Below are 12,123 nucleotides of genomic sequence, written 5' to 3' on the forward strand. Positions count from 1 at the left end.
GTAATAACAAAAGCAGGTGATTTAGAAAGATACTGAAATTTTCACGTGCCTCAGATTTAAACCAAATATTATAAGTGGCATGCTGGGTTATCTTCATTTGAGATTATTCTTCCATTACAATATTTGCATCTCAATAAAGAGATTACCACATGCTTCATAAAATTTCTATACTTACAGTTCTCGGAATCTAGGATAGGATCAAAATCACTACTCATGAGTGAGATCGGAAAACCATTCCTACTTCCTGAAAGTAATATGAGACAAAACTGCTGAGCCATTCTCAGATAGCTAAAATCACTGTAGAGATAGATTTTGCTCATTTATTTCTTAAACAGTATTTGTGAAGCGCCTGCTTATAGACACAGAATGACATTTTATGCTATGCACAAGGGGACAGAAGGGGTAAAAATGTTTCCAGTCCATGTAAAGTATTGAGAGCAAATATTATCAGTCAGGACCCTAGAATGAAATCAACTATACTTCCAAGGGAAGTACAAGAGAGATAATTGAGATACTATTTGCAAAAGCTGTCAAGGTTTGGACTACTAATGAAGGGCAGTGGGCTACTTTGAAAGTAGCAACAGTGGGAAGCTGCTTCCAGCTCTGCTCTTAGAGGGAAGTCTGTGGGAGCTGAGTTCCAGAGCAGAGTTTTACTGTGACCAATTTAGAGGGATCTCTACCTCTTCCTGCCCTCCAGTGTCTATCTCTGTAACAGTGTTCCATAGGCTGAAGTCATCCCTGAGTCAGAAGTCCAGAGAGACCACAGACACCATCTCTGCAGAGCAGCCTTCCTGAATGAGAAAGAGGGGAGCTGTATAGTCAGGAGAGAGCACAAAAAAAAATGTGTCTCTCCTGCTTGCCTTTAAAAATTGTTGGCTTAAAAAAAAATAATTTGGTAGACTGCTGTGTTATTTGCCATCTTGCTTTTCTCTTGCTAGGATGAGTTCATTGTTAAAGGTACATGCATTTGTGCTCTAAGCTCTACCATTCAAATAATTAAAATACATAAAATTTATTTCCATAGTGAAGGCCTTACTCTTGCTCCTCAGAAAGATTTAACATTCCCCAAGCATTTTATCTTTCTATCGGTAAGGGTTATATTTATAATCATATTTCCATCCATATATGTTACAATCTTGACATATCAAATTCAGATTTATTATCTATATACCTAATCTTATTAATCAATTATTCTGTCTTTTTGCAAACCATCTATCATCTATTGATCACCTGTCTTTTATCTGTCTACCTTGTTTATCATGTTTCTGTTATCTGTGCCTATTTATCTACCTGTTACCTATCAATCAACCTGTCATCTCCCATTTATCTATGTATCTATTTGTCTTTTATATACCATGGTGCTGGGTTTTTTTTTTAAATATATTTTGGAAACTATATTGTTCTGCACTATCTCCATTAAACATACTTTCCTCATCATGTAATAGCAAGAACTCCCCCCCCCCCGCACCTCTCAGCCAGTTCTCACTGTTAGCATTTTACACAGTCCTTTAACATTCTTTGCTATGTTAATTTTTTCACAGACTTAGATTTATTGAGTCTTTTAGACTGCATTTAGGCCCACATTTAGTTGATGTTTTAATGTAGGAATATGAGCTTTTCGTTTGTTTCAGGTAAGCATTATAGGACAATCAGATTGACTAAAACTCAATGATTCGGGACCTTTACTTGCCGGTTTTTATTCAGCTTCAAGCCGCCTTACAATCAAAACTTTAAACTTGTGCTTGCTGCTGTTCGGTCAGTATGAGAAGAACATCAGGTTCGTAATTATTGCTATAGACAAAGAAAATTCCTTCCTTCAGTATATTGAATCAAACACCTACGTGTCTGTAGGGTTTTCTCTCTTGCACACCTACAAAGGCAGAGCTCCTCCCCCTTCCTATCAGCACTGACAGTGTCACTGGCAACTCCTGCATAATGTAGTCAAATTATGTGTTAGGAATTCAACCCTGGTTTCCTGGGTGACTGTACAATACCACTACTTAGTATGCTTACTCACGCAGCTGCAGTCCCATCGAGCTTTTAATCTATGTATATCTTCATGAAGGAGAAGCCACCTTTTCATATCAAGCATATATTAAGAGATGAAATGTATAGAGTGATAACCACACAGGGGTCCTTGAGCTCAGCAACAATACATGGCGCTTTGAAGCCAGAGTCTCGTAATGGACACTTCCTGGGTTCTATTTTCTGAACACATCTGCTTCCAGCTAAGTTCTGCAGACTCAGAATTCCTTGTATTCTCTTGTCATCTCCTGTGAGATGGGACTTTAATTTCGTGACTCTAGCACAAGACTTTGAAAGTCAGTGGCTGCTTTTCTCCTGGAGCTTGTAGAACAAGGTATACCCTTAAAGGTTGGTGATATTGGGGTTCTGTGTTCCTTCCACTGACTACCTAAGAAAATATCATCAAGTGAAGCACATCGACCACAAATGACCTGATGTGAGCTAAGCCAGGAAATCCCACTCTTTCCAAGCACTGATTGCTGAAGTTGCCTATGACAAGTACTGCTTGTGTGACTTCCATGTGAAGAGTGGGACTGGTGGTAAAGATTGAGATTAAATTGTCTTCATCTAAGTGTCCATTTCATTCTGTGCCTTGTTTGTATTTGGTTGCTTTTGGGTGGAAAGTACCAAGGAGTTACATTCTATACATTTTACATCTTACATGTTTCTACTATTTTACCCAAGCCAAATAATTTTTCTGACCTGTGTTCTCTCAATAGGCAAAAAGGCACGATTAGATCCCTTTCTTCCTGCTACCTCTCTCCCTCTCTCCCTTTCTCCCTCTCTCCCTCTCTCCCTCTCCCCCTCTCTCCCTCTCTCTCACCCCTCTCACTTTCTCTCCCTTCCTCTTTCTCTCCTCCTTCACCCCTTCCTCAGTTCTAGGCTTGAACCTAAGCTCAGACTCTTGTGCTTACTAGATAAACATTTTACCACCAAGCCACATTTCCAACCCCAAAACATGGTAATAGTGCTCTCTACCGTATAGGAATAACATGAAATATTTTGTGGGAAAGTACTTTTGAATTAGAAAGACTCATACCAGTATATACTGCTGTTAATATTTTGAGACAAGTCTTTGCTTCGTAGTTCAGGCTGGTTTAGATCTTCCTGCCTTAGCCTCTGAGTGCTGGCATTACAGGTGTGTATGCCATATCTGGTTGTGTAATATTCTCATATCCTTCCCAATCATTAGTTACCTGAGAGCGTAATTGTCAGCTCCTCTTCTTATTCGATTCTTATATCTTTGTGCCATTTTCTTGGCTTTTATTTCAGTCTCTCTTTTCAGAATGTAAGGTTTAGCTTGCTAATATGTGGTGCTTGCTTGTACACACAAACATGCATGCACGCACACACACACACACACACACGTTAGTGGAAGGAATGTATCATGTTTTTACTTAACTATGGATACAGAGCTGAACCTTCATGTGTGTTTTTTTCTCCTGTAGGTCTAATCTGCCATCAGCAACGCTGCACCAAACAGTGGACAGCCAGAGGAGCTGTTTCCCACATCTATAATGAAGAAGAGTAGGAGTGTGATGGCGGTGACCGCAGATGATGTAAGTAGTGGCAGGGACTGGCAGGGACAGCTGCCACCTTCCTGCACTATGTTCAATAAGTAAGCCTCTTCAGATCTCTCCAGAGGTCTACGCAAAGGCACAGAAGGGTGTCTCATGCCATCCTCCTGTGAACTTATGTTCTGATGACAAAAAAACATCACTAGTACCTGACCCTGCATCCTGTGAGATGGACAGCAGGAATAATTCTCTTTTTGCTATTGATTCATCTTTCCACAGTGTTTCAGCCTCCACCATTAATGGCTTTCTCATACTTTTAGCCACGTGCAGCAAGGTCCTGCCTGAAAAGCACTTCCCATGTCAGAGTCATTAGCACTAAGAAGGTTGTGTCTCGCACACTAGGCTCACAGGTGCTCTGTAGGCCAGCTTATGAGCGTCACCTCGGTGTTTATCAGAGCTGCAGTGTTTCAGGCCACATCTTAGAACTGTTAATCGCACTGTTTCAAAAAGATGCCAGAATGTCCATTACAGTTGAGAAACCTGACTCTCATCTGAAGTCTATCCTTGTTCAGTCTCTATAGCTTTGGATCTGGTTAGCTGATATTATTTATCTCCTTGCCTTCAATTGACCACCCTTTGTTGGTGCGTTGTTCACTGCACAATCCTTGCTCAATTATTCATTAAAACTGATATAAGATTATATAACACTAATCAGATGTGCAAAAAGGAAGTAGAGGAAAGAAGAAAAATAAGTGATACCGTTTACTTTCTGTGAGAGGCCACAGGAACTTGGAGTTTGCCGTGATCATGTGACTATTTTACCTTTGCTCTTATTTCTTTTCTTCTTCCTTCCTTTCTCCCTCCCTCCCTCCCTCCCTCCCTCCCTCCCTTCCTTCCTTCCTTTTCTGTTTTTTGGGGACAGGTTTCTCAGTGTAATCATGGCTGTTCTAGAACTTGATCTGTGGATCAGGCTGGCCTGGAACTTAGAGATCCACCTGCCTCTGCCTCCCAAGTGCTGAGATTAAAGGCTTGTGCCACAACTGTCCAGTTTGAATTCTTATTTCACAGAAAGAAGGAAAGCCTATACAAGACATTTTTTTTCTACTTAGTGTAAAAATCGTAGCTTACATAATTGTCCAGTCTTTCGGATGCCTCTCCATCCTGACTCTTCTTACAAGGCATGTGAGCAAAGTAGGGAACTCCATATTCAAGTCTGTTACACCAGAACGGGAACGAGTGAGGGGTGGGGTAGTGTCAGCTTCCTCACATGCTGTCTTTTCCACCAGCCCCTCCTGTGGTGTAGGGATTCCTTTTCCAGACCTTTGACTCTCAGTCACACATAATTTGCCTTTTACATTCTGATTTCTTCCACTGGCGATGAACAGTTGTGTTTAGGTTACTGTGCCCTGCTTAGAATGTCAATGGAGAAAATTCTGGAAGAGAAAAAAAATTTTTTTTTGTTAAAAATAAATTTAGTGTTGCCTCTTAATACAGTCTATATGCCATTCATTAATACACTTATATGCATAAAAAAGGAATTTAGTCATTTCTTATCAAAACTACACTGGATAAATAGTCCATAGGTTTTATGTCTCTAAGGTTCAGTCTTTAATCACTTGTCACTAGTCTGCATGGAAATGAGCTGTAAACAAAGTAGATGTCAGATTGTGAATCTATATATGCAAATATTAAGGAATGAAAACTATTTCATCGTAATTTTTATATAAAATACATATTAAAATGGCAACACGTTGGATATATTAAGTAAACTGGTTTGTTAAAGACAATTTCTATTTCCTTGGACTCTCTATGACTCCTAGAAAATTTAAACAACACATATTTAAACTTCAAGCTGATCCTATCTTGGAAGTTCAATGCCAAGCTAGCACTTTTCCTCTTGTGTTCAGCCTTCCAACCACAGCACAGACCATGTTATGTTTCCCAGTCTCACTGAGACAACAGAAACTTATTTTGATGTTCTGTTCCTTTAAATTAAGCCTTTGCCCTAAGTCAGATATAGTTTGTTATGTTTTGATTTATCTTAACTCATCAACTTTTTATTCAGTGATTTAAATATCTACTCAATGCCACATAAGCCCTATGCACAATGTGTATCAAACACAGGTCTAGGTTCTGGATGAAAACTCAACAATAAATAGCACAAGTTTTTATCCATTATGGCCTTGCTTTCCTGAGGGAAAGTGGAAATAAGTTAATAAATTAGAAAACAATCCCATCTGTGCTAAGGGCTATGTAGAAATCGATTGGACCAGCAAAGAGTGATTGTGTGTGAGCGCAGAGAGTTTATGGAAGGACCATGAAAGGAGAAGACACGGAAGACAAGTGAGAAGTGAGGGGGTGGGTTGTAAAGATTTGGGGGGAGAATGTTTAGTAAGGGGAATAGCAAATGAAAAGACCTTTACTTCAGGCAAGACGCTCTGCTTGGGGCTGTGGGAGGTCAGGTATGAATAACTGTAGTTCTGTCTCCATACACTCTATATGCACTAGATCTTTACTAGGTGATGGTAACACACAAGGCTTAAATGTTCACAGGTGTGTGTGTTCACTGCTTTGTATGTGAAAAGTGACGTGTATAGGTAAGATGAAATTATGTGCAATCTAAGTACTGAACCTGTGATTAATTATGACTAAAGAGATTAAAGGGGAGGAGGGAGCCACAGGTCACAGGAGGAGGGAATATGACTAAAGACTAAGAAGAACCTGGAAATATGTGTATAAGTGAAAAAAGAGGGAAGAATAATAACTTCATTTACTCACAGGTATAAATTATGTAAGGTGTATATGCACCTCTCTCTTTCTCCATGTGTCTGTCTGTGTATCTGTGTCCATGTATTTGTGTATCTGTTTGTGTTTGGCTGGGTGGCTGTCTATCACACACACACACACACACACACACACACACACACACACACACACACACACGAGCATGCGCATGCATGCATGCACCCAGGCACTCACGCATCTACATGTATGTAATAGAGCCAAAAGGCAGACATACGCATTGGTCCCCCAGAGTCATACTAACTTACAAACAAGTTAAAATTTACTGTTTTGAAGTCATTTCTTGAATTAAAACTACATGTTTCAGAAGCCCTTGGTGAGTGTGAAACACATTGCCATAAAAGAATGTAATGAAACAGCTTTTCAGAAACTAAATTAAATTCTGAAAACACTATTACTCCCAGAACAATCAAAATTATTTCCAGAGCTATTTATCATTACCCCAAATTCTGCATTTATACTTAGAATTTATAGACTGCTCCTTTACTCAAACTACTAACAACCTCAAAATTGAATTTGGTTGTTTCTCTATTGATTAACTTGTTATTTGGCCTGATTTTCCTATTTTTAGCCATCATAATTCTGACCAGCTTCGTGCTATTCCTTGACCAACTATCTTTTGGGGAAGAAACATTAATCTTAATGCTGTTTCTGGTAATCACAATTTTATATTACTGTTCAAAATTCATACTTTCCTAAATTCACCTTATGCACAAATAATGCTTGAAAAAATAACCACTTTTAGATTCTCTCCATATTCCTGTTTAGATGTCATTATTCTTGCTAATGCAATTGCTAAAGTTAAAAAAAAAAAAAACTAGTGAAGACACCTAAATTGTTAAAGTCTTAAGATCAGAGGGCAGGGACTAATCTGTGTCTGTGTCTCATTTCAAAATCAAGTCAGAACTACTGACACCTGACTACTAATGTTTCATGTTTCATTTTTCTAAAAGAGAAAAATATTCTACACTTAATCAGAAAGCCCTGGTGTCCGGCAGTATAACTGAATGCTGCCTTCATTTCTTTACTTCTGACAGTGATTCTTAACAGTTTGAGGTTTTGTTTTCTAGAAAACTGTGATTTTTTTCTCTACATGCATATTTGATGCTGGACATATAATTTTCCAGTCTTCAGTGTGTTCTTATATATTTATTCTTCATTAAGATTTTTTATTTCCTGTATCTCTCCAGGGATTTTTAAGTAGATTTTTAAGTATTTTAAAGAAAGAAGCACATAGACCAAGTGTTTTTCTCTGTCTCTAAGTTCTCTCCCCGCCTTCTCACACACACACACACACACACACACACACACACACACACACTCACACACACACACACTCACACACACACACTCACACACACACACTCAGACACACATACACTCACACACACACTCACACACACACACACTCACACACGCACACACACTTACACACGTACACACACTCACACACACACACACACACACACACACACACACACACACAAGATGCAGTAAGCACTAGACTGACAGTGTATGCAACTACTTATTAGGCATTAAATCTGACCCTTGTATATTATAATGTCTTCCACACTCTGGAAGATTCTAGATTGTGTCAAGTTCCTATCACCAAGCAGGGCATATACTGAATTTTAAACAGATGGTATTTCAAAATTATTTTCTTTTTTTTAATCTTTTCTTAAAATATATTTTTTAGGTATTTTCTTCATTTACATTTTAAATGCTATCCCAAAAGTTCCCCATACCCTCCCCCACCAACTTCCCTACCCACCCACTCCCCCTTCTTGCCCCTGGCATTCCCCTGTACATACAAAGTTTGCAATACCAAGGGGCCTCTCTTCCCAATGATGGCCGACTAGGCCACCTTCTGCTAAAAATGCAGCTAGAGACACGAGCTCTGGGGGTACTGGTTAGTTCATATTGTTGTTCCACCTATAGGGTTGCAGACCCTTTTATCTCCTTCAAAATTATTTTCAAATATAAGAAAATACAATATTTATTTCTAAGTACAGGGGTGGAGCTCCTGAAAACTGCCCTGTCTTTTCTTGCCCAGATTTCTGTTATCAGAATATGGTTTTATCTGTTGGCTCTGATGCCAAGAGCCTGAAATCTCAAACACTCAAAAGGCTGGGGCAGGATGGCAAGCTCAAGGCCAGCCTGGATTTGCACTGAGTTCAAGAGCAGCCTGGATAGCTCAGTGATGCCTTACCTCAAGATAAAATATAAGAGACTGAAGAGACTGGAGTGATGGCTCCAGTTAAGAATGATTGCTCCTCTTCCAGACAGGACTTAAGTTTGGTTCCGAGCATCCATATCAGGCCTCTCACAGCCACCTGTAACTCCAGCTCCAGGGGATCCTATGTCCTCTTCTGTAATTATTCTGGTGTGAGCAGTATTTTCAGAACAACAGAATAATCATCAGCTGAGCAGCCTTGTCCGGATGACAGGATCCTCATTAGTCAGTTGAGCTATATGTCAAGAGTAAAATCACTGCTTTTGGAGTGCCGGTTGGTCTCAGAGGCCACTGCATGTGCCAGCACCTTCTGCCTTGGGCTGATAAAAATAGTGCATCAAGCAGACACCCATTTGGGATGCCCACTCCCAGCTGTACCAGGAACCATCACACAGAGACAAGGAAAGCATGAGTGACTCTTCCTTGCTGTCATAATGCTTTTGTCCTGACACTTGAATTCTATTCATGTTGGTATTAGACATGGACTTGAATAGGGCTCTTGAGGATTTCATAATGTCCATCTCTTCTATCTCGGATTTCTTGAATACTTCAGTAATAACAAAGCAGCAATGTTACCAGCCATGAGATTTGTATATGTGAACAGGGACAACCAGCCGAATCTCATTACTAATACTCTGATATCTTAACACAGGCAATTTTTTTGCTTTAAAAATAACTAATTTCGTATTTATTTATAGTTTATTAGCATATACCAAAATGATAAATTGATTGCTAAAATATGTTATCAATTTATCAAATTTCATTTTTAACAAATTAAGAGAGAGAGAGACATATATATATAGAGAGGTAGAATGGAAAAGAGAAACCTTCCAACCTACATGGTACTCCTGTAAATGTTACCTGTGAATCTAAAGATCTCTAAACATGCCATGGCTAGGTTTGTACAAAAGATAGAAAGCAGCCAGGACCTACCCTCACCCATCTTGCTTGTTGTCTCTTAGGCTTCTGACATCAATTTCAGAGTCTGATTGATTGTGAGATAATGAATCAGGGCTTCCTCAGTGGCCGCTGGATCATTTTGGCTTCTTATTTAACTCTGTCATTTAGATGTTTGAATTTCACTTTTCTTGTCTTCTTTCTCTTTGTTTCCTCCAGAATCTTAAGGACTATTTTGAATGTAGCTTGAGTAAATCCTACAGCTCTTCCAGTTACACCCTCGGGATTGACCTCTGGAGAGGCAGAAGGTGCTGTTCAGGAAACTTACAGCTGCCACCATTGTCCCAGAGACAGAGTGAAAGGGCAAGGACCCCCGAGGGAGATGGCATTTCCAGGCCAACCACACTACCTTTGACAACACTTCCCAGCATTGCTATAACAACTGTGAGCCAGGAGTGGTGAGTAGGCTCTGAAGCCAATGCCAATTTTAAATCTTCTCTTGTAATTACTTCAAATACAATTGTGTTGTCAAAACAGCAGTCAATGTCTGCACAATAGACCGGACTGTTGTCTTCTGGAGAGCTTGTTTCCCTTGGGTAGCAGGGTGAATCCTTTTAAACCATGGCAAGAAAATCTGCTTCTTAAGAGGGGAAGGAGTATGCCTTACATAGAGCCCACTGAGGAGAGAATGGAATGCATTTGCAATACTGCCAAGCATAAAGCAAACTCACACTCTATGATGGCTTCACTAAGAATCTACTCAGTGTGTGTTGATACCTTCTAATTCAGAAAAGCAGAACTGTATTCCAGAATGCCACTGGATAATCCTTAAATGGTTTTGTTGCTCTGCTCTGCGCATACCTCTGGCTTTTAAAAGTACAGCCCTAGCTTACAGATCTCAGGATTTATTTTGGTATAAAACACTCCCTTATAAATCAAAACAGGAGAGCTGTGCTATGAGAGCTGGGGTGAGGGCTCGGTCAGTAAAGTGCTTACACTCTCAAGCTCCAGGAATTGAATATGATCCCCAGGACTCACAGGTAAATAAAGTGCTCTGTGTGGTAGCATGTTCCTGCAATCTCAACACCGGGATAGCAGGGACAGGGAGAACTCTGGAGTCAATAGGCCAGTCATCCTAGCCTAACTGGTGAGTTACATGTGATACTCTTACCTCAGAGGTGTTGAAAAATGTCCAGAGGATGATACCAGACATTGTCCTCTGCCTCCCCGGGTATTCCATATATGTGCACCTGCATACACACAAATACACACATACACCCACATGTAGTAAAGGAAAGAGAATGTTGTTAAGATTGGTTGTTTTACTATATTTGTGAAAGTGGCTTTTTGAAACTTGTGTTGAAATGATAACCAAGAAAATAGAATCATAGAGCTCTGGAGAAAACTGTGCCATGTTTCCCTTTAGATCCATGTTAAAGCATATACTTAGTCATTAATCCTTTTCATTTCAAGTCTTTTTCAATAATGAATTGTTAATATAAAATGAAGAGGTTCCTTAAAATAAAAATGTACTAATTTATATAACTTAAAATTATTATAATTTGCTACCTTAAAAACAACTTTAAAAATAACATTATGGAGAAAGGCTGACTACAATCAGTTATTGCAGGACTTCATTCTAACAAATCATTAAATTCTGTGGGGTCTTATAGTGTGCATTTACCCTCACTGCATGCCAAGGCATCTTTGGTCAGGGCTTAATCTACTAAGAATCAGATTCTTAAAACTTCAGGCGTCACAACTGGCCGTGTGAAAGGGTTCACCGAAACAGGCTGTGTGTGGTGGGAAAGGCACTATGGCATCAGTGTCGGGAATCCTGTTTAACCTTGTAGAGTCACTGGGTTCCATCTCCTTCTCACCTGAGTTCACATCACAAGCACCACTGTGCTAACTGTTCATTGGGAACTATAGGGGACATGTGCCCCCAAAGTTTTCTTGGTCTCACAACACAGGTAATTCATTGTGTTTGTGCTATTGCATAACTTAAGATTTAGAATCCCAGTGCCTCTTCTTGCATATTATGTGCTTCCTGGATGCAAATGTGCATTATGTGCTTCTTAGATACAATGTGCATTATGTGCTTCCTAGATACAGACGTGCATTATGTGCTTCCTGGATGCAAATGTGCATTATGTGCTCCCTAGATACAGATGTGCATTATGTGCTCCCTAGATACAGATGTGCATTATGTGCTTCCTAGATACAGATGTGCATTATGTGCTTCCTGGATGCAAATGTGCATTATGTGCTTCTTAGATACAGATGTGCATTATGTGCTTCTTAAATACAGATGTGCATTATGTGCTTCCTGGATGCAAATGTGCATTATGTGCTTCTTAGATACAGATGTGCATTATGTGCTTCCTAGATACAGATGTGCATTATGTGCTTCCTGGATGCAAATGTGCATTATGTGCTTCTTAGATACAGATGTGCATTATGTGCTTCTTAAATACAGATGTGCATTATGTGCTTCCTGGATGCAAATGTGCATTATGTGCTTCTTAGATACAGATGTGCATTATGTGCTTCCTAGATACAGATGTGCATTATGTGCTCCCTAGATACAGATGTGCATCCTAACTGCAGATGCAATGCGATCTGACAAGGTGTCTCATGATTCTGCCA

The 12,123-nt window shown here is 39.6% G+C and overlaps 1 protein-coding gene across 1 annotated transcript in view; it reads left to right on the top strand.

The window, feature by feature from the left end:
* Positions 1 to 12,123, top strand: part of Pde4b (phosphodiesterase 4B, cAMP specific) — a 519,944-nt gene that overhangs the window by 97,811 nt on the left and 410,010 nt on the right. The window contains exons 2-3 of the mRNA XM_006502855.4: positions 3,474 to 3,584; positions 9,694 to 9,932. Coding sequence (XP_006502918.1) covers positions 3,543 to 3,584; positions 9,694 to 9,932 — 281 coding nt within the window. The 5' untranslated portion in view covers positions 3,474 to 3,542. The remainder of the gene's footprint in view (positions 1 to 3,473; positions 3,585 to 9,693; positions 9,933 to 12,123) is intronic.

This window comes from Mus musculus, chromosome 4, assembly GCF_000001635.26.
Source record: "Mus musculus strain C57BL/6J chromosome 4, GRCm38.p6 C57BL/6J".
In the NCBI taxonomy this organism is placed as follows: Eukaryota; Metazoa; Chordata; class Mammalia; order Rodentia; family Muridae; genus Mus; species Mus musculus.